The sequence below is a fragment of the Brachyistius frenatus genome, unplaced genomic scaffold (genome assembly GCF_029030835.1).
Source record: "Brachyistius frenatus isolate BFR_SWC_R1_liver_20210118 unplaced genomic scaffold, ASM2903083v1 Contig_5, whole genome shotgun sequence".
Taxonomy (NCBI): Eukaryota; Metazoa; Chordata; class Actinopteri; family Embiotocidae; genus Brachyistius; species Brachyistius frenatus.
This window is the reverse complement of record NW_027210604.1, coordinates 9,500,433-9,528,072: the sequence shown is the minus strand read 5'-3', so window position 1 is coordinate 9,528,072 and position 27,640 is coordinate 9,500,433. Positions and strand designations below refer to the sequence as shown.

General features: G+C 39.9%; 2 protein-coding genes across 3 annotated transcripts; one reads left to right on the top strand and one right to left on the bottom strand.

Annotated features, from left to right (window-relative positions):
• Positions 1-112: 112 nt before the first annotated feature.
• hephl1b (hephaestin-like 1b) lies at positions 113-13,935 on the bottom strand. 2 transcript variants are annotated; one of them, XM_069721223.1, is made up of 20 exons: positions 13,608-13,935; positions 11,632-11,876; positions 10,401-10,613; positions 9,872-10,084; positions 9,335-9,589; positions 8,574-8,742; positions 7,396-7,535; positions 7,115-7,246; positions 5,756-5,961; positions 5,321-5,465; positions 4,984-5,196; positions 4,088-4,304; positions 3,831-3,970; positions 3,623-3,748; positions 3,384-3,490; positions 3,036-3,270; positions 2,114-2,253; positions 1,827-1,980; positions 1,569-1,583; positions 113-879 (listed from the first exon to the last, which is right to left on the bottom strand). In XM_069721223.1, exons 1-20 carry the CDS (start codon positions 13,778-13,780, stop codon positions 800-802), a joined length of 3,318 nt encoding a protein of 1,105 aa, XP_069577324.1. In that variant the 5' UTR covers positions 13,781-13,935; the 3' UTR covers positions 113-799. The 2 variants fall into 2 exon arrangements, with proteins under 2 accessions (XP_069577324.1, XP_069577334.1); XM_069721233.1 differs by having other exon boundaries at positions 5,321-5,462.
• A 2,947-nt stretch (positions 13,936-16,882) lies between these two features.
• tmem135 (transmembrane protein 135) lies at positions 16,883-26,472 on the top strand. Its single transcript, XM_069721211.1, has 15 exons — positions 16,883-17,025; positions 17,415-17,542; positions 17,913-18,005; positions 18,638-18,671; positions 18,753-18,818; positions 19,122-19,168; positions 19,300-19,341; positions 19,435-19,611; positions 19,696-19,765; positions 19,913-20,080; positions 20,776-20,839; positions 20,966-21,042; positions 21,607-21,705; positions 21,813-21,880; positions 23,812-26,472. Exons 1-15 carry the CDS (start codon positions 16,888-16,890, stop codon positions 23,960-23,962), a joined length of 1,422 nt encoding a protein of 473 aa, XP_069577312.1. The 5' UTR covers positions 16,883-16,887; the 3' UTR covers positions 23,963-26,472.
• Positions 26,473-27,640: the final 1,168 nt, after the last annotated feature.

Genomic DNA, 27,640 nt, shown 5'->3' with positions numbered 1-27,640 from the left:
ATCATTCTACGTGAGTATCAGTCATTAGCTGATCAACTCTGTCACTGCTGGAGATGTCACAGTTTGGTGTCATTTCAAATGTATTTACAAACTCATTATCAGCACATGCAAATGCAATTAATCAATAGTGCATTGTTTTATTCCCCTCAACTGATTAAAAGCATGTATTGCTCTGATTAACTTCATTACAATTTTAAGAGTGGATTAGGAGGGCCGAGGTGTAATGGAACTAATACTTTATACCGCTGTACAATATTAAACTTTTAAATGTTTTTTTTATATTGTTAGACTCAATGAATTTTGCTGAAGGACACACTGAGAAATCATTGACCTGTTTTCCCGGCAACTTGTTTTCAAATGGAATTAACGCCACCTTGTGTTGATGGATGATACTGGCACGTTATGACAGAGGAGTGGAAAATGACTATTGATATATAATTATCACAATGCAGTTGATAAAACAGCTGAAATATTTGGTGGAGCAGTGCTTTGAAAAACAACTAACAATTTTGAAAACAGTGTAACAAGCCAGAAAAAACAGCAGCACAGAAACAATTTACAAATATAAAATGTTTTTTTGTACTGAGAAATAAAAATAGGCTTGAATTTTATACATTATTCTACAGCGGTTGATACAGTTTGACTGGCCTCATCCTTGATTGACATTTACATACAACACCTCCAGCAAACACATATGCAACAATGATTTTTGTCCCTGGATTTTTTTTTTTAAGTGCACTAACAACCACTGTTGTGGTTACACACACACACACACACACATACAATCCAGAGTCCCTCATCAGTGCAGGCGACCTACAGCCAGCAGGCCGAGTGTGAGTGAGAGCAGAAGCATCTTCATGCATGCTTTAGTTCCTGGTGCTGCAGCAGGAAAGACGACAAGAAAAGAGAGTGAAAAAGAAACGTGTTACAGCATTAACAAAAACAAAATCACCTGAAACCAAGTCTCCAAAACAGGTGACACTAATAGTTTAAACATTTACAAATCCGCAGCACAACATTTTTCAATGGAGTCACAAGAGGGCCTGACCCAAATAATAATTTCTTTCCCCTCTAATCTATGCTAACTAAGCAAAGCTAGATAACATTTAAAAAACACATTACACATGCATTACACAACAGCACAGAGAAAATGTGTGCTGTCCAAACTTTAGACCTATGATGTTGTCGACAAGAAAAATGACTGGTATGCCATGGCTGCAACCCAACCAAATGCAAATAGTAATGGTCTTAAAGGAATATTCAAGAGTTCATCCCTAACCCTAACCCAGTATTACATTTGATAGTTGTACATTATATATGTGGTAGTCATGCAGTGCAGACTTTTGAAATAGAAGCAAAGATATTATGTTGTTATTATTATTATGGTTTGCAATGTTACATCAAATTTATGTTGAATTGAACTGCCTTTACAAATAATTGTAAAAGTAATGTATGGGTGCTAAAAAGTGACACGATATTGTAATACTACAGTACTTTTGGATCAAGAATGTGCATGTGAGATGTTTTTAATAATCTATACGTCATTTGTTTAAGAGAACAGATCTTACCTTGTGAAGAGTTTTCTGCAATTGAAAAAGACAAAAAAGATGTCAGACAAGACTTATTCAAAAGATGTTGCCCCCTAATTATGTGCATACTCAATATGTGAATACACATATCCTTTACACACACACACACACACACACACACACACACACACACACACACACACACACACACACACACACACACACACACACACACACACACACACACACACACACACACACACACACACACACACACACACACACACACACACACACCTTTAATGGTAAAAGTGGTTTCCATGCCAGCGTGGATGTGATCAGTCACATGACAGTGAAGCAACCATGTCCCTGGGTTTCCAGCCACCATCTCCACCGTCTGGAAAGTCCCGGGGAACAGATTGAAGACATCCGCCCGGTGCACACGGTCCATCTGGTGCACCCACACAGATACAGTACAAAAAAGGGGAACAAAGAGGAAGTAAGCAAAGAAAAAAAAAGTGATCAGAGAATCTTCCCATGTGAGCACAGAATGGTTTTAATGTCAAGAATGACCGTAAGTGAACCTTGTAGGTGAAAGTCTCAGCGTGGAAGTGAACGGTGTGCATGTCCACTTCGTTGCCCATGCCCAGTAGATACCAGTCAACTTTCTGTCCTTGTGTCATCTCCAGTCCATGGAGGTTACCATACAGCTTACCATTGATCCCTGCAGTAGGCACATTTACACATAGAATCAGACAGGGGTTAGCACAAGTGTAACGAGACAACACAAAAAGCAGCTTTAGTGTTCATGTGTGCTTTATTTCTAGCCATTGTTTAGCTTCCTGACAGTTTCTGTACCCACCTTTGTCTTTATTTCCCATTAGGTAGTTGTGTATATGGCCCTGCCTGTTCACCTCCCTGTTGCCAGATTGTTATGTTGGATAGTGCTTGCTAAAGCCTCAGTTCAGTTCAGCCTCTTTGTTTTGGTTTGTGTTTTTGGGCGTTGCCCTACTTTTGAATTCTGCTCCAGCTGTAGTTCATGTTTCCAACAGAATGCCTTATTTTTTGTGAACCAGCCTTTTTTGGAAATAAATCTTGCTTTACTTTGACTTACTTCACCGGTATCGTGTATGTGGGTCTTCCGCCTTCTTGTGAACCGTAACAGTACATTGTTCTATGTGAGCTTGGGTGCAGTGTTTAAGCTTTTATTGTACATACCTTAAATTATATGTTTTATGTATTTAATTATACTGTATCTTGTATGCTTTATGTTGAAATCTGTGTCTGTTTTATATCTCACGAGGCTACAAGATAAATGTCTCGTGTAAACAGTAAAGTTCAACTATCAATAGCTATATTGTCAATTTTACATGGTCTTCTAATTTTGCTCAGTTCTAACCCTTTCCCTGCTGGGATGACCCCAGTTTCTCACAAGGATCAATAAATCTTGACTGAAATTCTTTCGTGGATAAGACTCTTCTGCTCTCCACCTCCCACTCTTCTCACCGTGCATCATGTTGCTCTCTTCAAAGTCCTCATCGGGCATGAAGGTCTCAGGATCGACGCCGAGGTATTTTCTGATGTTGTCATCCAAGTACCAGGACTGGTTTTCATCATGCACTACAAAGAGCAGAGCAAACTCCCTCTCTACGTCATTCCTCTGTCTGTAAGGCCCCTCACCACGCTTCAGACTCCCGGGCCTGCATATCACCAGAGGCCCCAGAAGACCACTGTACAGGTCCTGAACATACACAAAGAAACCCTCTCTGTTATAAACATTTTCAACTCCTATTTAAACATGCAGATGACACTGTGCTTCCGATCTGAGTGTTACTGTCTACAGGGAATATGTACCTTAATGAAATCAACACTGGAGTAGTAGGCATAAGAGATGCAATTAGGATCTGAGACTCCTGGACCGGAGCTTATAGGAACATCCCAAGTCAACTTGATAATATAGCCTGAAGGCAAGAGAACATAAAACAAACATCAATCCCACTTCATCTGAGAAAAGGCCTGTGATTTATGGTTTGATCATTTGAAGATCATTAGAAAACAACAGCATACATTTTATTTTTGAATGTGATTCTCACCAGATTCAACAGGAATGTGCATGCCGGTTGCTCTAACTCCATGTGCATCAATTGAGTATGGCCGGCTGGCCTTGTTCTTAAATGTGATCACGATCTGCTCTCCTACCTCTGCTTTAATTATTGGACCTGCAGTGGGAAAAAAAACCTTGTCATCTTCAGCTTTTGTTGTTGTTGAGAAAAAAAATACATAGGAAGCAACTAAACTTACCCATAATTCCCAAGTGTTGCTGGTTGGGGTGCCGTTTCTTCTGAGCTCTGAAGGTGTCGTCAGTGTATTCTCTATACACCACCTTCTTATAGCGTGAGCCAATTCTGTTCTTCCCTTTTCCCACAAATATATTGCCTGGACTGGGAGACACATACCAATTTGCTTCCATTCAGGAACAGTAATAAGTTATGCCACTAATCACAGGCTCTGGCTCCGACATTGAAATACATCATCCTACAATTATCTTGCTCACACACCTGTCCTCTGATGTGGCGTTGTGTTTCTCCAGCTCCCAGTCTCTCTCAGGCGAGTAGTCCCACTCTATTTCTTCAGCACTGATAAAATACTGCACAATCTTGGTTGGTTCTATGTCTGTGCTGTCCACTTTCTTCCCTGGGCAGTGCTTCACTCTGTACTGCTGCCTCATGCCAGCTGAGAAGTGGTCTGTTACTCTGCAGCTCACCTCATACACACCTGTTGGGAGAATGAAACAATGTTGAGGATTTGGACACGAGTGGCTACTTTTTTGGCTTAACCCTTAAAAAAAACCTTAGCATTTGAACTGCAGCTCTCTGAACACACTTTAGTGGTTTAATTGGGAGGGTTGAACTTCACTTTCCTGTTTCTGGTTACATCTGGCTCATATTCTTATTGAGTGTGAGAAGAAAAGCTTGTGCCAAATGAATGTAAGGGTGGATTGTCAGAATGTTTTCTCTTGATTCTTAACACCGAGGCATAACATGACTGTATAAGCATGCGGCAGTGATTTTGTGAAGCACTTTTTTTCTTAAACCCTACACCTAAATAGATCTAATCACAAATATTGGGCAACCTTTTAAAGATTTGGCGCAACGTCATTTAGTGGGGAATTTTTTTAACTGGGCTAGGATGAAGCCCTGAAATATTTCCCCGGATAATGTAAATACACAGTTATGACATTTCCTGTTTGTATTGTGTGGGCAGTAGTGTATATGTCACAGGAAGATATTCATACAAGGTTTTCAGAGCATGTTTGTGAAGAACAAAACTGCCTGTCAAACAAAACTTGAAGCAAGGATGAACTCTGACAATGCGTGTGAAAAAAGAGGATGTTGCTGGTGGTTTGCGGATGTGAGTGTGTTTGAGAGTGTACGTAAAGAGCAGTTTGGCTTACCAGGAATGTTTGGCTGCATGTCGACAGTGGCGGTGGTGTGAGGGAACAGGCTGATGGTGTCACGAGTTGTGCTGTGTTTCGTAAAGGTGTTCCCCTCAAAATAAACACCGTGGATGTCCCCCTCTGTGCCAAGCCCAAAAGTGTACCACGTAACTTTGTCCCCAGCGCACATCTCCAGTCCAGGAAGGTTCCCATACATACGTCCGTTTACAGCTGAAACAAAACGGAAGATTTATTAAGAAAAATATATATAAGACTTAGACTAAGACATTAAAATATGACAAAAATGGTTGTGTGACAATCGATATCAATCAAATGGTATTCAAACTAAACACACCATGCATCTTATTGCTCTCCTCAAAGTCCTCCTCCCCTTGATGTGTCTTGTTGCTGCCAAACCTCTCAATATTCTCATCCAAATACCAGCTCATGTTTTCATCCATGATGGAGAAAAGAAGGAAGAACTCCTTGTCTACTTTCTTCTGTTAAACACACAAGTGAGCAAACAGCAAGGGCATGTGTAAAGATAACAGCAGACTAAAACAAACAAAATAAATACTTCACTGTTTTAGACTCTTATTTTGTATCATGATTTTATTCTCATCTTAACTGTCTGTGTCACTAAAGTTTCAATAAATCAAATAATTCCACTTGCCCAAGTAGCACTGAAACAGTTAGTTTCTACAGTTTAATAGTTATTTAAGAAAACAAATTTACTGGATAAACTTTGTGACGCAGTGTGTTTGAATAGATAATGATAATGAAACAGCACCTGGGTTCCGTTCATCCCCAGCTCTCCTCTCTTGCACACGAGCAGAGGTCCTATTAACCCCGTGTTGGTGTCCAGGGCAGGGTCAGTGGCAGAGTAATACAGGTATGGGATACAGGGAGAATCAGATGAAGACGGGCCTTCCAGTACCTGCCAGGTGTAGGTGAAGTTCTCACCTGGACCAACGTGGGAGCCTGGCTTGTTAACACCTGTTCGCAGACAAAGAAATAAACTAACTAGGTCCACTGTAACTCATCGTCTGCACAAACAACAAACAAAGGGACAGAGATTTTATTTATTTTTCTATCAACGAACTTGGGGCCTAATAAAAATAGTAGATATATTATTCTTGCACGTGCATTTTAAGCATGATTAAATTAATGAGATAATTGCTGTTTAAAAACAGACTTTTGCAAAGTGTCCGCCTACTGATGGGAAAAAAGGATTTGTCTCTTCCTGTTGTTGACATTGTGGCTGCGGAAAGTCTCTTGTCAAGCAGGCTCCGAAAAGTTTCCTTTGTTTTCTGTCTTATTTGCAAGTGGTTCTTTCCGCATCTTCAACTGTTTGTCACACTGTATAAAAGCTGCCCTAAGGAAAGCCCTGCTAAAGAGGACTGCGGAGGAGAGGACTGCTGGGGGAAATCAGGCTGGGTAGAGCCCGGCTGGGGCGGGGACTGTTGGGGAGGACTGTAGGAGAGCCATGCTGGAGAACTGCTGGGGAGAGCCCTGCTGTAGAGAACTGCTGGAGCCCTGCTACAGAGGACTGCTGGGGGAAGGACCGGGGGGGGGGGGGGACCAGGCTGGGTAGAGCCCTGCTAGAGAACCGCTGGGGGGATCACTGCTGGACACCTCTCTTTGAGGGTGCATGTAGTTGCTCCTTCTTGCAAGAATAAATGTCCGATGTGTTTGATTTTGAACCAAGCCTCTGGAGAAATTTTTTCAACACCTACAAACTGAAGAAGTTTTCTGTTGTAACACCTTCTATTACAATGCAGTACATGCACAACTTTTATTTTTACTCAGTGTGATTAATCAAGTCCCCTTTTATGAACTTGCGCAGATATTTTAATTACAACTTTTAATCTACCTAACCTTTCAGTATGAATTCATCCAAAAAAGAAAATAGTTTTTCTGTTGCCAATTAGCATTTCAGTTCAATGACAAGTCATTTTCTTAAGTCTTGAAACAATGTTGATACAAGTGTATGCTTATGTCAGTCTGAACAGTTAACCACTACCTCCAGCTTCTGTTTATAAAAGACTCCTATAAAAATGAATCCTTTCCCCTTACAATTAAACGATATCATAACTACTTCAGAATGTCTAACTCGTATCTGTGGCAGTGTAATTGGCTGCGTCCTCACCATCCTCATAGCTGCTTCCCTGGAAGCGTTTGTCATAGTGAAGGCCATGGGGCTGGATGCTGTAGTTTCTATCAGCCTTATTCATGAATGTCACTGTGAGAGTGTCTCCCTCCTCTGCCCTCAGGACTGGACCTGGACAAATACAGAAGAACATTGTAACCAGAGAATAAATGTCGAGAGAACCTCTATCAAAGACAAGAGAGTGCAAATGTAAGCAAGACTCAAAAGAGTAAGTGTGAATTTTGCCAGATCTGGGATTGGTGAAAGAAGGGAGACTTTACCCAAGATTCCCAAGTCTCCAGGATCAGGTTTTGGGGACTTCATGGTGGTAAAGGTTTTGTCTGTGTACTCTCGGTATATCACTTTCATGTAGCTACCTCCGATCCTTCCACAACCTCTGCCAAAAAACACCTCTGATGCACTATGAAAGGAAGGAAGGGGTGGGGTTGTAGCAGAGAGGTTATGAAACACAAACTGTGAGGTGGACAGAGAAGAAGTACTGTGGCTCACAATAAATATGTCACCTAGATGAAGAAGCAGTGGGGAATTTCTTACAACGGAGAAAGTGAACAGAGCAAACAAGTGGCCCATCAGAGGGGCTTCACTGTGCCAGGTCAGGCCACAACAACAACAACTGAGTCACCGCATTATCCACACTGTTTACTCTAGACACAAGAAACCTGCCTCACCGCAGGAACGACTGGCTCACATACAGTATAATCAGCCGTGTCCAGAGACATACACACAAACAGACACCAGGCCTTGAAGAATTAGCAGGACAGACAGTGAGGAAAAGACCAGATTATGCAATAAAACAACACAAATGTCCATGGCCCAGGGTAACCTAAACAGTGTGGGAGGAAGCTGACATGAAACAGTGTAGGTTCAGCTCATGGTGCATTTGCCACAAACTTGAGCTTTGAATCACTAAATACTGACTGAACTCTCATTTTGCACTGACCCTTTGTTACCACTAAACAGACTGTACTCTATAGCAGAGGTCTTCAACAGGGGGTCTGTGACCCCTAGGGGGTCCACGGAGGTACTGCAGGGGGTCTGTGAAATCTTTGGTTGATTAGACAATTTTTCTTTCTTTTTTTTTTACAATTTGTTTTCCACAAATTTAAATGTCTTTAAATACACATTAACATGAATCCGACATATTGCAGCGAATGGATAAATGGAGGCAGAAGATGTTATCTTTCAGTCATTAATGCACACATTCAGCGACACACAGGAGCTCTCTCAAGCTGGTTTCACTCAGCGCGAGACTAACCTGGACCTGTCCCTCCACGCCTCCTGCACTCCTCCAGTTTAATAAAAAAAAAAAAGTTTATACAATATATATAGTAGGGGTCCCTGCTCTATCTCTCTATCAGTTTGTGGGTTCTTGGCCTGAAAAACATTGAAGACCCCTGCTCTACAGTACTCATGATATGATGTCAACATGTCTGCCCACCTGTCTGCTTCAGTAAGGGATACGTTGTTGATCAAATCCTTTCCTGAGGGAGCATAGTTCCACACGACTTTCTCAGCTGCCAGGTAGTAGTTCCTCACAACACCGTCCATCACAGTGGAGCTGGCCCCACTGTCACATGACTTCACTTCATAAAAGGCCTGCATGCCAGCTGGAACAGATAAACACAGACACACACGGATCATATTCACATAGATTTGTCAGGAACGTGGACCTTCAGAGTCTTAAGTAATCTTCGTGGCTGAAATCAACCTGACAAGTTTAAAGGGTCAGATTTAATGGTCTATAAAACAGAAATATATTCCAAGGTTCAGTTTATAAATTCAACTTGCTTTTTTTTCAGCTGCTGTCAGACAGAATGAGAGGGTACAAAATATGTAAAACTAGGAATGTTGTGGGCTAAATAAATATTTTAAGTAATAATTTCACTTTGCCTGAAAGGGTCAGGAATAAGAATAATTCATTAATAAAAGCTAAGTATGATACAAAGGACTGTACAAGTGACAGGATTATTCATAGTATGTTGGGCAGTGTGACTCACTCAATTCCAGGTTGAGTGGACTTTGGATAGCCCTAAAACACAAGTCCTTGCATGTTTCAAGCAGAAGTGAAAGTTCTCATTTGACAGACTAGCACTACCCCACAAAAATGCATTATTTCTTGTCAGCAACTCTGCACAGCCAGTGATGTCCCAGAGCAGAGAGGTCAAAGGTGACACAGAGGTTAAAAGTCAGGTATCCTACCCTGCAAGTGGTCATTAACCTGGCAGGTCAGCAGCCACTTTCCTCTTCCTTTCGGAACCATCGCTGCTGTGACAAACGTGGCTGGGAACAGGCTGAGGGTGTCGGTGCGGTGGCCGCGGTCCAGCAGAGTATTGCCATGGAAAAAGGCAGAGTGAATGTCTACCTCGTTACCAATGCCAAACAAATGCCAGGCCACTTCACGGTGCTGGCATAACGCGATTCCGGGCAGATTACCAAACATGTACCCATTAATAGCTGTCAAACAGAGGAAAAAAAACAGACTGAGGTCAGATGCAAGGACACAGAGAATACATTTGATTTTATTGTGTTTATTGAAGTTTGATATGAAGGCAAGACATTGTGAAAACTTTTAAAATAATAATAATTCCTTACACAATAATAATTGAGTAAGGCATTTTCAGATGAGGTGGACAAAATAAGCAACTTTTTTACAACAAATACTCTTTTGTCAACCTAATCTTTGTGCCACTTTATTGTTACAACAGTCTCAGAAAGACAAAAAAATGCCACTCTCACCATGCATCAGGTTTGATTCTTCAAAGTCTGGGTCTTCTGGGTCAACTCCAGTTGGATCAGAGCATCTCTCAATGTTGTCCTTCAAGTACCAGCTCAGGTTTTCGTCCACCACGTTGAACATCAAGAAGACGTCCTGGTCCACGTCGTTGCGGGCGGACGCATTGACGAACTCTGGCTTGGATGGATCTAGTTCATTAGTCTCCTTCAAGATTCCTGCACTCGAAGAGAAACATGGGATGTAGAATAGGGGCACATTTAATCTTTGTTTGCTTGTGGTTTCCCACCATCTTTGTTTTTCTTGTGAAGCTTTCCTTAGAATTTATTCAATGTAGTCACTAAGGGATCAAGGCTAGGGAGTGTTTGTGACTGGAACTATGATTAACGGATGTACAAATAAACTTGATTTGGCATACAAATAATGCACATAGAGAGGTAATCCAACTAGCAATACACCAATGCATTATGAAAAACATTTCCTTTGATGTGAAATCCATAAGGAAAAAAAGCATGTGGTCACGTATCTTTGTACCTTTCTTGCATGTGAGCAGTGCCCCGATAAGTCCTGAGGCGATGTCCTTGGGGGCGTTTAAGTGTGAGTGGTACACCCAGGTCAGGCAGTTGGCATCGTCATCTGTGGGGGCGAATTCTGGTCTGACCTCCCAGCGGTAGGTGTAGCTGCCTCCTGAAGGAACAGAGTCGTCCCTCTTCAGTCTGTTTGATGTCCCATCTGGATACAGAGCTCCTGGCAGACAAATACACAATGTTTTTGTTGAGTTCACTATCTGTTTCCTCTTAAAGAGCAGTTGATCCTGGATGCTTCCACTTCCTGTGAGTAGGTCTTAAGGGTATGGTCTTTTTAACAAGCACTACTGTGGAATGATGTAGAAAATATTAAGGCAAGGTTCAACATCGTATTATCTGTTTTCATTTATGTCTTGAGGTGTAGATATCACTCCCCCTTCCTCTTCCTCCTCCTGCTCTTTTTCCACGCCTCTCTCCCTTCCCACAAAAGGTGCAGTTTATATAAATTTACCAGTCACTTAACAGATTTGTTCTAAATGTCTTGTAGAAATATTGATATGAATCATCTGAATCAACTGTATGTGGTTTAAAAAGGAAAAAAACATTCTCCGGTGCAGTTTCGGTTCCAATTTCCTCATTGGTTGGTTCTTATTGCAAAACAATGAGCTGCAAAGTTCAGAAGACTGAGGAATGCTGTCTGATATCCGCTATCGTCCATAACAACCATTCAGTTCCTGAAATAGTACTGTGCCACTTATTGCACTGTTGGCCTAGACTGACTCACTCTGTCTGGAGGACATTAATGTCTGTCCTTTTTCTGTTGCAGCCTGTCAGTGTCTCGCTATCAGAGACAATCTGGCACTGAATAATATAAATAATATTTTATTATTCATATTTTGGAAAATGTCTTTTTTCCCAGGAGAAATACACCATGACCCGCATAAAATGCTCACCTCAAGGAAATGTTCCAGCAAAACACTCACTTCTCTGCAAACAGTCAGTTAGGGTCACTACAATTTTTAAGAAGTCCTTCTCCATTTTGTGTTTTTGAAAGATAGCAGTACTTAACGCTGAACCCAAAACCCATTCAGCTTGTAATTCACCATTCAATATTTGAAATATGTAGATATTTGCTGACAACTTTTCCATCTGAACAATTATGGTATTTATTATCTCTGATTAATTAGTGTTGTTTTTTCTGTGCCCACATACATTATACTCCTTCTGGGATACGTTACCCTCTGCATTCTTCTCATAGAAAACCCCATGCGGATGCATTGAGTAGCTCCTGGTAGCAAAGTTCTTTAGGTGGACCACGATGACATCATCAACCTCAGCTCGCAGTATGGGTCCCAGGAAGCCCAGCCAATCAGATTGGGGAACCAGGTGGCTGTAGGTAGCATCTGTGTACTGTCGGAACATAGCCTTCTTATAAACACTGCCAATATGGTTGGGTCCTCTTTCCAGGAATACAGATGCATGCCTGAGATAGCGTTGGAAAGGAAACATAGAACAATAAGAGATACAAAGTGGTGGCTACACAAAAGTGTAGACTGAGGGTAGATGACAATCCTGTTTTGGCATTTCTTCAAGTCGAGGTCAGGTTATTGTCTTATTCTACAACACTGGATTGTAATGACATGCATCTGTGCCAATCTGGCAGAAGGTGAAATACCATTGTAGGATTTCACAAAAGGCTCAGATATATCTTTGGGATTCAGTAATATTATTTATTGTCTAACTGACTACATTTCATTTTAGAGCGTACAGGAAGTATGACATGGATCCCAGAAGATGTAATTCTGCTGAGCAAATTGTATCTGGATGCAGCTCTTTAACAATTAGATATTTCATTACTGGGATCACTCATTTCTGAAGCCTAATAAAGTGTTACTGGAACTGTGGTGAGAGCTACTGCATATCCAGTTGATATCTAAAGCAACAGAGAGTTCACCAAGTGTTATAGTTTCACAGATGGGTTGCACTGACAACCTTACTGACAGTTTGACAACAGTGAGCACCTGATGAGAGCAAATTCCTCCTCAGATGATTAATTAATCCGTCTCCATTTATGGCTTTATTGACCTAAGTTGATCTAACGACATGCAACTACACAGTTATGGTAAAGCACACTACATCTAGATTTTTCATAACAACAGCTAACAACTGGTTAACAAACCCATCAACAAGGACAAATAGACAATATGATATATGAAGAAGATAAAAATGCCTCTTCAGTTTTTAAATATACTAAAATTGCTTGATTTGAGTAGAACCAGTATTGGGAAACTTTGCTGCCTGACAGAGTAAGTCAGGAAAGTCCAGTATTGTGCAAGGTTATGGTACGCTTCACAGATATTTAGCGGCCTACCAAAACGTGATACCATCTTTGCCCACCATCTTTGGCAATCTAAAATAATATAATGGTGGGCTCTTCTTCATTAGAAAATCCATTTGCATTTTCCGTCTGATTCTGTATGGCGCTTTTATCAACAAGTTAATCAAAGAAGTGGATGGGGTTGTCTGTTTTCTGCAGTGTACTGAATATCGGCAGCCAATACATCACTATAAACGCACAGAAATGTAGATAAAGGTTGTCAGGTATCCTATTAAATAAGAGATCATCCATTATCACTTGTCTTACCAGCAACCCCTATTTGTGATATACATTGTATATCAGGTTCACAGTATTATTTTGACTATACATCCAAAGTACAAGGGTCATAGTGATTGGAAATTCAAGACTTGAATATCCTCACATCTTTCTGTTTGTTCTTGAACTACAAATTCACATCAATGTCACAGTACTGCCAGTGTGATGCAAACTCTTCTCATTGAACAATGAAACACATGGTAAAGAAAACCTTTAATCTATTGAGAGAAGACAGTCATTCAGTGTTAGTCACTGTCATCTTTCCTGTGCATTTGCAAGACTGCCAGCAAAGCACACAACAATCTCCCTTCAGAGGTGCAGACACTATCACACCCTTAGAAGATGACATAATGCACAACTTTTGACCTAAAACTTTGTTGTACTGTAGTCTCAAAACTCTCGTTCGATTGTTTTTCCCCACACAGCAGCTTTTCTGTGCTGACTTCAGATCTGTAAGTAGGCTATCTCAACACCCCGTCAGTGAATTCGATAACCTACGACGTGATTGATAAACTAACTGAACAAACTTTTTCCAATTAATTTGACTGTATCACAACTCACTCATCGTTTTCGATGGCTTTCCCGTTAAGGAGGTTTTTTCCGCTTGGTGCGTAATCCCACAAGTCCTCAATGATCCCCACATAGTAAATTCTCTCCCTGCTGCGCTTCCCTTCCGCACCGCAGGAGAGAAGAAACAACAAACAACTCGCAAACAGCCCCAGCGTCCGTGCCATGTTCAGATGATTACACTTCCAGATGCAGGGCAGATTGTTGAGCGGCTTTCGGCTCAAAAGGAACAAGTGGAAACCCCGTTGACTTCTTCCCTTCTGAATAGCCGAGGTTCGTGCGTTTGGACTGCAGCACTTACGAAACTCTGTAAAGGAAAACAGTTAGTCTATTCAGCCAGAGGGCAGCGACGGTATGACCGCCTCCAGTGGTATCGGATGTGCAGGGATAATAACCACTTCGTGTTCTCGCGTTAATTATTTTTGGGTATAATTGAAATTGCCTGCTGGGAAATTAAGATAATCGAGCTACTTATGCTAAAATGCAGAGTCAAGCACCATGAGGTCATCTAATTTGGCATTAACCTTTCCAGAGTTGATGAATGTGCTTATTCATCACTTCTGAATGGCTGCTCTCTGCATGGTTAGCAACTACTGGTGGTTAATCAGTGAGAATGGTTTATATCAGCCAATAACAAGACCAACTTGGGTTGCCAGATTCTGAAATATTTTTTATCTTAACAAAAGAATAGGTTAAGTTGGCTATCCATTAATAGATAAACACTAAATTCCAAATTAAAGTTTTATGTTTTTTGATAGGCCAACATGGGAACTAAATTAGACCACCTGGCAACCAAGACGTTTTTGGTGACATATACAGTAGCTTAATCAAAATATTTTAAATGTATTTTATATAACCAAAGCATTAGGGAACAAACGACACCAAAACGTAGCTGACTGAAATGACATTGCACCATAAGATAGACAACAACCAAGGAGGATTTTTGATAGCCTAATTATAGATAATGTGAAAATCTTTGTTTCTGTTTCTGGCTCTGTGAATAAGTCTGTTTCTGTAAATTCTAGTGGAAACAACAACAAATCCTTAGGTTCATTTACATTGAATTTTTAAAATGACACAGCAGCATCAAATTACATATTGTGATGTTGTTCAAAGATGTTAGTGGTAGCCAAACTGTGCAACCACTGCAGTTTAAAAAAACCACATTTAAAACCGGGTAAAACTGATGAACATCCCTTTAAACCCAGTACCTCCATCTCCAAATCTTTCAGCCTAGATGTCATGCTTTACATCAAAGGGGTGAGGCTGACACCTGCTGACCAAGCCTGAGCAGTGCACAGAGACTAACGCGGGTGAAGCAATGACTTTATCTTTACAGTGCACTGTGGTGATACACAGAAAACTGTAGTCACAGAATGACTACAGTTGTCATTGGTGTGGTGCGTGTGATCCTTAGCTTCTTATATCTGATAATCTCTATAAATCAATCTGTACAGTCTGCACCGAAGCAGTGCGAGATAAAGTGGAAGAACAAGTGCATTACAGGTGGCTCGCCTGTTCTGTTATGTGCTTGTATGTAATATGGAGTCAAGTCAGGAGTTGATTATATTGTGTTTTGTTTGAAATCCAAGCCCACTATAAAGGAACACACTGTTCCACAAGATTACCTGAGCTTTGATATATTTTTAACCAGGTCTCATGCAGCCCAGTGCTTTAGTGTGGCATGGAACCCTTTAGAAATTAATCTGCTGTCCACTGGATGATTTCAATAGTATTTACAAGCTGTAGACCAATGATGTGGACTTTATTTGACTCTACATTCCCATTCTCAAATTGGTTTCAGCTGTGTAATGTTTGTGTTGTCACTTTTTATTACATTCTCACAAAAGAACTATCTCCACCACCACAGAGTTTATGAAAGAAATGCTGACAAAATCATGCTCGTCTGTAGACTACATTCATTCAATCACTTGGCTGGATTTGAGCACCAGCTGGACCATTGCACACTTTTAACAGTAATGGTTAATTTGTGTCAGATTAACCCTAATCTGATTCCAGATTTAGGTATTTAGTTTAAGATTTAGGACGATTTACATTTTAGGTCAAGTTTGAGCAGGTGTTCACTAGTAAACAAACCTGTAATGTTTCTGTTATAGCAAAGAACAAACCTCTTTCATCCAGTCACACCACATTCGTATTCATACAAACCTTTCTATTATTCTTAAATATAATCTATTTTTTGCATGTCTGTGTCTCTTAATGTTAAGATTTCAGAACTGCAGGTTTTGAGAATTAAGCATAGTGGTGGAAATAAAGGAGTCATTCACCATAAGGAGTAGCCCATACTTTTACTTAATACTTTTACCCAAGTACAATAGTACATACAGGATTTTGACTTTGAGTGGAGTATATTAACAGTGTAGCATTGCTCCTTCTACTTTACTTGCCAAGCAAAAACCTTGTTTTTTCATGCACTGGTCAATTTTGAAATTTTGGGCTATTTTGCCTCTGTAATATTTTCCTCCTTCTGACCAGTGTGGAAGGAAAAGGTCCAAAATAAACTAAATAGGTGTTTATTTTATGCCACATTGTCTATTTGTGTCTGATAGTATTGTCTGATTTATGGAGTTATACAAAGAGATATCCCAAATCCCTTCTGTAAAAACCCTTTTATATAGAGTCTATGGTAAAAACTTTCAAGAAAATCAAATGTGGATTTTGAATCTGGCTTTATTTGTTTATTTTTATTTAATTTAAACAATTCATTTAAATCTGTTCATCTAATTTATTTCACATGTTTAATTTTCTTCGACAAATTATTATTTGTTTAATAAAACAAATACAAACTTTGTTTGGATTTTAATGTTTGGATTTATTTTCTGGGAATTTAAGCAAATTAGCATAATTGTATTTGTATTTTCCTTATATGCACATCTAAACATAATTCAATTACATTTAGTTTTGGTCTATATAGGCGCAAATGACAATATTATCTCTGGGCACTTAATTTGGTAGAGACTTTATAACATATAATTTCACAAAACCTGTAAACAAAACAATTCTCCTGATGTGAGTTATCAATTGAGGAAGTTTTTTTTTGTGTGATATCTATCTTTCTGAATCTTAACCCTGTTAGTGTCTCGCCTTTAGAAAGGACTGTCGTGACTGCTGTTGATTAATCTGAAAAATGGCCCAGTCCCGACAGCGCCGTGCACGTGCACAGCTGCTCGTCGCCACGCGTCTTTACGCGAGCGCGCACGGCGGCGCGTGGCCGCCTCCTTCTTGCTGCTCATTTGCGGTCAGTGTTACAGACATGGCTGCTCTCAGCAAACTACCGCACAGCTGCTACGAGATCGGCCACACTTGGACCCCGTCGTGTGTGCAGTCTGCTGCGGATGTGACCAGAAGTGCTCTGGAGGCCTCCTTCAAAATTTACGTCCCTCTTTACCTGGTAAGGCGCTTCACCTGCAGCACTCGGCACTATCAGCTACATGAAGTGAGCCAGCTAACCAAGTGAGGCTAGCCAGTTCTGAGAAAACCACTTAAGATGAACTGGCGCGTCACTCGCGGTTCACTTGGGGACTATGTTCAAGTAATGTACGTGGAGAAGAAACTTGGGGCAAAAAAAAAAAAAAAAACGAGCTAGGTTGCCCCCTTTTAAAGATACCGCAGGCTAATTGTAGCAAGCAGAAAACAATCTGATAGTTTATGCAAACGACTTCCCGGAGTTAAATAGTTTAGATGCACTCTGCGCATCCTTTAAACACCGAGTTTGACACATTTAACTACCAGTCGTGAACACTGACAACACAGTGACCACCAGGCATTTGTGCTTTGCAGGTCGCTGCAGTCCTGAGGAGAAGGAAGAAGGACTACTACTTAAAACGGCTCCTCCCTGAGATCCTGTGGTCGACCTCTTTCCTCACTGCCAATGGAGGTCTCTTCATTGTTTTCTTCTGCATTCTCAGGTTAGTGGCTCCACGATGAGTTGTGGCTCGGTGTCATTGGATTTTTTATTTTTTATTTTTTAAATGTAATGGTTCAAACATTTAACATGAAACAAGCAAACTGACCCAATTATACAACGGTATGGCACTGTCCTTTGTTGACTGGTTCCCCCCCCCCCCCTCTAACAGTTTTCAGGGTTGCTTAAAGGTGCCTTGTGTAGTTCTCTTGTAGACAAACAATGGTTTTGTTTATATTGGGTGTCATCCAAAGGCTTTGTGCATATCTCTTAAGTCTAAATAAATTAAAGTAAATTAGTGCTCAGAGTGTCCTTCAGTTCACGGCCTCTCAGTTTCAAACGTTCAAAAATTAACTCTGCTTGTCACACTCCAGGAAACTGTTTGGAGGGTTCTTCTCCTGGTCTGCTGGGTTTGGCTCAGCATTGCCTGCCTCCTATATTGCAATTCTCCTCGAGCGCAAGAGCAGGTGAGATTCCTGTCTGTTTCTTTTCACTTTTTCATTTTCTTGTCTCAAACACATTTGCCAAGTACACATGGGTCACACTTTGTGGGACCTAACTAAAGCCACATCTCCACTGATGGTATGGCTCTACTCTCTTGTAGTACCGGGTACTTTTCTGGTTTCCACTGCAGATAGTACCCCCTCAAGAAGGATCGTCCCCCTGGATGTCATTGTCAAAGTCACCTCAACAAAATAGCCTTTTCCATCAACACTAGAACATTGCACAGACAGAAATTGCTAATAAAGTTCAATGTGGCCTCTGTGTCTCTCCTTAGGACTTCAGTTGTGTGACAGCTGGGGGTGTTTGCTTTTCTCTGAACACATGTCCAGTTATTTGCCTTCAGGCGGGCATGGCTTGCAGGAACACATATCGGTTGAGGGAACAGAGTTTGACGCAAGACTGACTTCTTTAAACACTGACTGGGTGCAAAATTTCACATCGCTTGAAGAAACATCGATCAAGCCATCGACCCAGGCCGATACTGTAGGTCAAGAAGGGGCTTTAGTTGTTGGATGCATCCCAGATATACTACATGTCTTTCCACATACTGGTTCTGTGTTTACTTAAAAATCTATGCATGTCTTTTTCCTGCCAGGAGAGGACTGCTGACAATATATATGGCAAATCTGGTAAGAGCTGCTCTCTTAATTTAAAATGATTTGTTATACGTGAAGCGATATGTATATGTAATAGTGTGATCTTGTTGTCAGGCCACTGAGACTTTGTTCCGCATGGCAGTGACACGAGGAATCGTCAGACCCATCAAACATGGCGAGGTAATATCAAAGGGAGCTGTGCAATGTGCATGAATAAACCTGATCGTAGATCGTGTCCCTTAAAGATGAAAGTTATATCTTCATATCTGTTGGTAAATCACACCAAAAAATATACCTTCACAATCAATTCAATTCTGTGTCATATTCTTTACACATGGTTTATCCATAAAGATCAGATTGTTTCTTAAAATGGCAATGAAATCTTTGCCACTTATGACTTTCATCACAGATCTCATCAGATTGCATCATGGTGGTGAAATGAGTTCCTTGTCTGATCTTCTCTTTCTCTCTGCTTCTCGTTAGGTGCTCTTGTTCTGCATCACTGCATCGCTCTATATGTTCTTCTTCAGGTCAGAGCAGCGCGGCGGGCACATTGTTACAGAGAAATGTGGAACATTGTTTGATTATAAATGACCTTCAAATCTTAAAGAAACAAGAGCAAATGTTTAAAGTTTGAGTTAACATTTGTTTTATGCTGCAGGAGTAAAGATGGACTCAAAGGCTTTGCATTCTCTGCATTGAAGTAAGTCATCCCTGTTCCTGTTTATGCCTTCATTTAGGCTGCTGACACTGTTTTGGTAAAGCTCATTGAGGTGGTGTGTGTTTTCTGTTCCAGGTTCATCATTGGGAAAGAAGAGATTCCAAGTCACTCTATGTTGGCAGACAATGTCTGCCCAAGGCCTCATGAGATATCAGCTGCTATAGAGACGGAGGATTCACAAGCGTCAGCACAAAGGCCCAGTTCCAGGAGGAAAACTCTGCTGGCCTATACCAGGGAACTACTGGAATCAATGTGAGCAAAAACACTCCTTAACACAGGGGAGTGTTATGGAGAGTGGCAGCCAATTCTAACTGTTTTTTTCGTTCTGTAATCTAGATGCAAGCGGGGTCCAAGACACAGATGTTGTAAACATTACCAAGACAACTGCCTTTCCTACTGTGTCAAAGTAAGCGCCCTTCTTCCCAAGATGTTATTTTTTTTTTTTTTGAACATCCTCATTTCATAATGAATTTATAATACTCACATAATTTAAAAGTCATTCAATAATGCTGAATTAATATTTTTTTGTTGTTGTTGTCATTTTTCACTACAGGGTTTTGTCAGGATGTTCAGTGTTGGCTATCTGATTCAGTGTTGTCTTAGAGTGCCCTCAGCATTCAGGCAGATGTTCTCTAAACCCTCACGGCTCCCCTCCCTCTTCTACAGCAAAGAGAACTTCCAGCTTGGGGCCTTTCTAGGCTCTTTTGTCAGTATTTACAAGGTACATTCAATACTTGCTTTTTTTCTCTTCTTTTTTTCCCCCTCGGCATCAACAATTTTCTTCCGCTTTATTTCTTTTTGGTTTTTAATTATATTTTGTGGTATACAGTGAACCCTCGTTTTTCGCGGGGGTTACGTTCCAAATAGAGACCGTGATAGGTGAAATCCGTGAAGTAGTAACCTTTATTTTTTTTACAATTATTATACAATGAAATACTCCATAATACATTGAAACCAAAGAACAAAACCTTTTTACAGACCCAAGCATTTGTTTAACAAATAAAAGTACTGCATAAATGTTTTTTTTACAAATAACTACTGTACTGTAAAATAATAATTTTAATCATCAATACGAACTGAAGGCTTCAAATTGCTGAGATCGGCACCGCCCCACTGCGACCCGAGTCATTGGATTAGAACGGGAGGAAATGAAAAATGATTATGAAAACAAATACAAAGTACAGTAGGACAAATAGTGACTCGTGTATTTCACTGCTCTTCTGACTGAGCCGCTGCATCCTGACTCCGCTCTGCAGCGGTTCTTTCTTCTAAAGCCGGCGGTGCAGGTGTGGTTTTTCGAGAGAAGAACATAGTTATCGGTAGTTGTTGTCGTATATATATTTCAATGCTTTTCCTTAAAAGGTTAATATGATTTGAACGTCTCCCATCCACTTCCCCTCTTTCTCTTTCACTCAGGGAACAAGCTGCTTGCTGCGCTGGGTGCGTAACATCGATGATGAACTCCACGCTCTGATTGCTGGTAAGCGAGGATTGTGTAAACTGTCAAGTAGAATCCCTGTTGAGGAATCCTCCTGGGGATTTTGTCATGTCTTTGCAGATTTACTCCATTTGACGACTGTTCTCCCCCCCCCCTCCCTCCCTCAAGGTTTCCTGGCTGGTCTCTCAATGTTCTTCTACAAAAGCACGACAATATCCATGTATCTCTTCTCTAAGCTGGTGGAGGTAACAGACAAGTTATTGATGTTTGAACGTAATGCATCACAGACAAGTTTAACCAAGTGGGGAGAAAGCTATGTTGCCAAGAAAATATATACAAACCAAAATCTCAAGGACAGAGAAACGGTGTTTGCTGAGTGTGATCTGAAATAGAATTCACCTCTCAAATTGTAACCTTACATTTATATCTGACATATTAATATTACTGTTTTATTGATAAATAACTGCATTTTTTTTGTGTGTGTATAAATTATAGTTACATGCAAACAAGACAAGAAACTGGATCACCCTGTAAATGTGAAAAGGTGTTTACATACACTGCAGTGACCTGGTTACAGTATATCTGTGCGCAGTAATTCGAGCTACTCCTCTGCCAATGTTGTCGCTTTTATTCACTGTGAAGCCGAGTAGAATTGTATGAAACAGTGATAGCTTGTAACTCACAGGAAGCACGTTGTCAGAATAACTGGAACAAAAAATGGAATTGTTTGTTTGTCGGATTTTTCTCCATGTCTGCTTATCTGTATTTGATAGTTTATCATTAACCGCACATGTAATCTCTCTCTTTAGACCATGTACTTTAAGGGTATTGAGGCTGGCCGGTTCCCTTACTTTCCTCATGCAGACACAGTCATATATGCCGTTTCCACTGCTATCTGTTTCCAAGCTGTAAGTGTCACGTGCATACCCACTCACATAAATATGCTTCAGACAGTTATTTCATTTTATTTTTAGCTGACAAAGGATATAATGTGTGACTCATTACTTTTGCACAGGCGGTGATGGAAGTGCAGAACCTCAGGCCTTCGTACTGGAAGTTCCTGCTGCGTTTGACGAGGGGCAGGTATGAATGTTTGCAGCGAAGTCTGTCAGCTGTCAAGCAATGTTTTTCTTTAAAGAGAAATCATAGTTAGGACATTCGTTATACTATAAAGCGTACCTTTTCTTCCAGCTGAGCTGCGGTACAGATGTGTTTTTCTCCGCTCTCTGCTTGATCTATGCTTTGTGCTCTCTTTTTCTTATTTTTGTTAATTTCCTCAATATTCTTCTAAAGAGAGTTATCAATGCTTACATTGATAACTAAAACGTTTATAGTGGAACTGCAGAATGAAACAAAAGTTTACTTTGGGAACATGGAAAAGTTATCAGCCCTGCCACAGACTTGGCTGTTAGCCTAGCCTAGCATACAAAGCTTCCCCAACTGGCATAAAACGCAGCTAATTGATGAGTCGGCAGGTTTGAGCGAATGCATGCTTGCACTGCTTGAACAAAAGATTGACAAGTTACTTCAAATCAGGAGCAGCCACTGTACAAGATGCTGAGCCACCATATGCTATGGGAAGGATGCTGTTTTTTTTTTTTTATATACATGGGATCACATTAAATGCAGTGCATCCTGTCACAGACCTGGCATGAATGTGTCTCAACACTTCTGGATCAGCGGCGGGAGCGTCAATTCTAACCTTCCCCAACGACGCCTATTATTGGCACGACATCCACACAAAGCATAAACTCCAGCCAGGACGTCTTGGTCTGACTTTGTCTGCCACTGACGCAAATCCAGCAAGACCCCAAACAAGAGAGAACCAACTTTCACTTTCGCAAAACGGGTAAAATTAAACAAACTAAAACCCAAGGAATGGCTCCAAAATCACTGCTAGGCTGAGGGCCAGGAAAAACATTGCTAAGCCAGACATTATTCTGATTGTGGATTCTATAAGACTATAAATCTAACTGTGGCTGACACCTCTGTCAGGGAGCTAACGGGGCTGTTGACAGTTATCCTCTACACAGCCAGATATGAGGATGATTAACTGCACTGGGTCTTTTTCATAGTCCGTGAAATAAAACTGCCTAAAGTGAAACTGAAAACAGAAGAGGGATTCAGACAAACTCAGCGACTGTCAGTCACAACATATATATTTATCTTGGGGCACATTTCAACCCTGGGGAGAGGAATTGAATTTTAGAAGACTACTTGGCCTGAATACACAGCTGACATCAGCTTTCCTCATCTGTGGGATAAGGTTAGATAATTTGAGTATCTTTTGGAACAGTAAACGTTGCTGTAAACGTGTTCATCCAAATATCACTGGATCCCTTACTGCTCGTCGCCAGCCTTCGTCGTGCACTTGAGATGCCATACCCAAACAAGAATGTGTGAATAAGCGCAAAAACAAATTTCCCCTCGGGGATTAATAAAGTAACTACCTAACCTAAAGGATAGTGCACAAAGGTAGACGGCTTGTGTTTTCCTCTGCTCCATCTCAATGAAAAGCATGCAGAGGACGTCTCTGTCCCAACACACTGGTACTTAAATCAAATTCACGGATGGATTTTAAAAGTGTATTACCCGTTTGTAAAGCACGGTCTAGTCTGGAGCCAAATTTGATTAACTTTTACGTAACAAAGCATCCAGACCCATTATCCCATCATCCAGAAAGATGGAAATGTATTACGTATGGATAACAAATTCAGCATTCTTTAGATGTTACTGAAGTGGATAAAAGGCCAGGAACTCAAAATATGAGTGGCAGACTGATGGTGGTGCCAGAATTGCAGAGTAATTGACATGGTAACATACTCTGGAGGGGTGTCATTAGTTCCTAATCAGGTTGATTCATAGCAAAAAGTAAAATAAAGCATTTAACATATTTACTGTTAAGCTTTCCAATATAAACAACTAATCCAATTGTGTGGTTTTTTTTTTGTTTTGTTTTTTTTAAACGTCAATCAATAGTCTTGAGAAAAGTCATTTTCTGTGTCCGCTCCTAGGTTTGCTCTGATGAACCGACAGTTGCTAGATGTGTTTGGGACTCAGGCCTCCAGGGACTTTAAAGGCTTTGTGCCCAAACTGGACCCTCGTTACACCACGGTGCCCAGCCAAACAGTGCTTCTACCAGAAGGAGACATCCAACTTGGATGACTTGGGATCAGGCTCTAAGAAGGGGTTTATGGTTACCTCAACAGCAATTGAACATGGTTGTTCTGAGTGACTAAAGGATTTTCTAAAGGGGTTTGAATTATTAATAAATGGCGTTGTGTAGGGATATGATTTGGACGATTTAAAAACAACAAAAAAAGCCATGATCTGTCCAGAAAAGGGTTTCACGAGTGTTAGTTGTGGTGCTGCACATTTTCTGAAAGGACTGAACACTCAACGGTAACTGGTCTAAGAAAAATGAAAGGTGTAATTTCATTAACAGTGCATCATCTGTTAAAATTAGATTGAAAGATTTGTATGTCCTAATGAAAATTCGAAATAGTGCAACACAGAGTAACAATGCAAGCCATCTGATTGAACAACAAATCTTTTATCGTTTGGTAAATTGTCAATTTGAATTTGGCAGGATGTAGTTGTGTGTCAGTTGAGTCAGTTTATACAAATAAAGAAAAAAAACAATTGGTTCTTTTTGAAAATAATGCTGACTTGACTAACCATACAACCACATTGCTTCTTTTTCATCAAGTTACCAATCGGTTTGTTCTGACAACACACTTTTCTTATTTGAATGATTGTGCTCACATCTGGGTGACATGCACTAATCTTTTAGCAATAGACACAGTGGTACCTGTTCTTTGACTCTGGTTTAAGAGCAGAAAGAATCAGATTATTTCTCAGACTTTTTTGAATGTGTATTTCTGAGGTCTATACAATTATGTAGCCTCATCAAATATTTAAACCATAGTAGCAATGGGATATTTGTCTAGATTGTGTTCTATGATGTAAAACACTGAGGTGGAGAGACACCCTTTTAGCCAATTATTTAATTAAAACAAGATTGATTTTCAAATGCAGTTGAGCATTTTTGCCCCCAAATCTCATTACATTTAGCTGACACTTTTATCCAAAGCAACTTACAACATAGAGCAATTTAGGGTTTGGTGTCTTGCTCAAGGACACTTAGGCATGTGGACAGGAGGAGCTGGGGATTGAACCACCAACCTTATGATTAGTGTGCAACCCACTCTATCGACTGAACCACAGGCTCCCACGCAAGTTTGTTTTAACTAGACTTGACAGTATTTGTTTCAGTAAAGTAAGTCACCATACATTCTTCGTGGGCTAAAAGAAAGAATCAAGGACAAGTTATTGGTGAACAAAATGATCTGCTACTACATCTCTCTTCAATCAACTTTTATTGTATTTCCTGAAGATCAGTCACTTCCCCTTGATAAAGTATGTGGTTGTTTCACAAGCTAAATCGACAGTAAATCCATCAATGGAAGCATAGTAAATGCATTGATACTTGCTTTATATTAAACTGTATCGTGATTGCTATCATTACTTGCACAATAAATCATTTTAAGGTGGGAAATCAACACAGTACAGATGGTCAGTTATCACAATTTCAATAATTCAACAATTTCCCCTGATGTTTAAAAAAAAAAAGAGTGGTTTCTTTGAAATGCAATAAACATTGATGATATGTAAGAAACATGGTCATGCATTGTGCTACAGTCTGCAGAGATTATTTGGTAACTGCACTTTGATGGTAAAGTAAGTGTGGGAAGAAGCAGTTTTTCCATACTGTGCACAAATGTCTGACGTTTACTAATGGCCTGCTTGTCACTGTGCAAACTAACTCACTTAGAGACATTTATTTTAGTTTCAGATTTTGTCTGATTTAGGATTTAAATTGGTTTCATGGATGTACAACCACAAGCAGATCCAAACATAGTTCAAATAAAGTATGTGGTTGTTTCACATAAGCTCATCATTTTTTTTTTTTTAAATACTGTTTCCTGGTGGTGTTGTAATCAACACCCACTGAGTCCAAGGTGAACTCCATTGTTTAAAATCCACATTGATTGAAAAGATGTTTACTGAAGAATTCAGTGCCACATTGAAGTGTTTCCTTGAAACTGCTGTTTTGAGAATTAAAAGAACGCGGCTCAGTCTGATTTTGATTTTTGTTAAAGATGTCTGTTAAAAGGATGATTAGAATTTTAAATCTTTCATGTTCCCTGAAAAGTGTGAATTACATATACATATTACATATAGTAACTGATGAACAGTCACAGTGGTTCTGCATTTAATGAACTAATGGGGACAGTAGCTTCTGTTCATGTAAAACTTCAACGCAAATTGCACCAATGCATCGTAATTTTTTCACGAGGATCATACATGATGTATTCAAGATGTAAACTGATCACATATAATGACTCTGTAAAATTGCTACATCTTGTACACATTTTATTTCTCTCGCAGTTATTTGACTTGCCAGATTGTTTACTTCAAACTCGGCATTCAGTTCCTCAACCCAGCTTCAGACACACCTGACCTCCATACAAGAAGCCATGAATGTGAAAAATGTGTGTTTTAATTAGAGGTGTGAGGTATGATTTAAATCTATCACATAGAATTATAATGCAACTGTCTACAAATTGTTTTATGTAAAAGGGGTGTATATTAAAATATTTTTTGAATCCAAATGCAGGACCTGTTTGTTTTCTGTGATAAATTGTCCCTCTGTAATTTAGCTGGAATAGTTTTGATGTACAGGGCTGTGCAAAAGTGTTAGGCACGTCAGCGGTTTGAATTCTTACAAGTTAAAAAAATGATTCAACCCCTGATGTGTTTTATGATTTTGTATAAAATTAACAATTTATAACATTGTTTTGGAAAGATTTGCACAGTGTTGTTATTTTTTCTGATTCTTTTAGCATTTATCCTTATCTCAAGGCCTCAAGATTAGAAATAGCTGCAATAATAGTTGCAGCTGATTTAAAGCAGTACTAAATACAATATTATGTTGCCACGGTTTCACAAACTTTCTGTTTCACAAAGGCTGTGGATAATTATAAAGCTGAGAAGATGACATGCCATCAGCAAAATCCCATAAATTTAAGTGTGCTCAGTTATACTGCTGTAAAGGACATCTATACATTTTTCACAGCCTCTTGAACTTTATTCCTTTTGTACCAAGTCAATTGTTAACTCGGCACAGAAGGTACAACAACAAAAAAAAGATGTTTTTAAAGATTGTGTTTGATTTGTATCTGGTTTTTTCATATTGGTGTGGCAGCTTTATGCAATTGTGTTATATATATATTTTTTCTTGCTGACTTATTTTGCCGTTTGACAAAGTTTAATATTTTACATGACCACACTTTAAGCTCTGCTCTTGCAGCAGCCTCGGCCCAAAGTGAACTCTCTTGATTTGTAAATTAATCATGATAATCATTTACAGGGAGGCACATTCTGCATTGTGTTTATGGAGGGCAGCAATGTGTCAGCTTTGTTTCATTTTCTACTCCAAACAGACAAGAAGAAGAAATTCATAACGGAAGTAAAAACATGTGATGTCAGGTAGAGGCATTTAAGCACTTCTGTTGTAGCAGCCCGCATTCAAAGTAAAAGAATAATAAAAAATAACCATACATTATTTCAAATACTGTACTTGAAAAGTAAATTGTGGTGAAGCTTTTGTTAGCATTTGTACTGAAACAATAAGAAACAGTAAAGGACAGATAAACAATATGGCAATATGGTGCAACATAACAATATCAGACCGACAAGCTGCTAGAATTATTGAAAGTAGCCTTCCAGTGCATTGATCACTGATCATGCCCACACTTTGTCTTATGATTAACACGTTAT

Bases quoted from the DNA above. Each gene is read 5' to 3' on its own strand.
- hephl1b (XM_069721223.1), bottom strand. From the start codon at position 13,780: ATGGCACGGACGCTGGGGCTGTTTGCGAGTTGTTTGTTGTTTCTTCTC. The intron at 5,962-7,114 runs GTGAGGACGCAG...GTCTGCGAACAG, and splicing joins GGGAAGCAGCTATGAGGATG to GTGTTAACAAGCCAGGCTCC. The intron at 2,254-3,035 runs GTGAGAAGAGTG...TGCCTACTGCAG, and splicing joins AGAGAGCAACATGATGCACG to GGATCAATGGTAAGCTGTAT.
- tmem135 (XM_069721211.1), top strand. From the start codon at position 16,888: ATGGCTGCTCTCAGCAAACTACCGCACAGCTGCTACGAGATCGGCCAC. The intron at 21,043-21,606 runs GTAACAGACAAG...CTCTCTCTTTAG, and splicing joins TCTTCTCTAAGCTGGTGGAG to ACCATGTACTTTAAGGGTAT. The intron at 21,881-23,811 runs GTATGAATGTTT...GTCCGCTCCTAG, and splicing joins CTGCGTTTGACGAGGGGCAG to GTTTGCTCTGATGAACCGAC.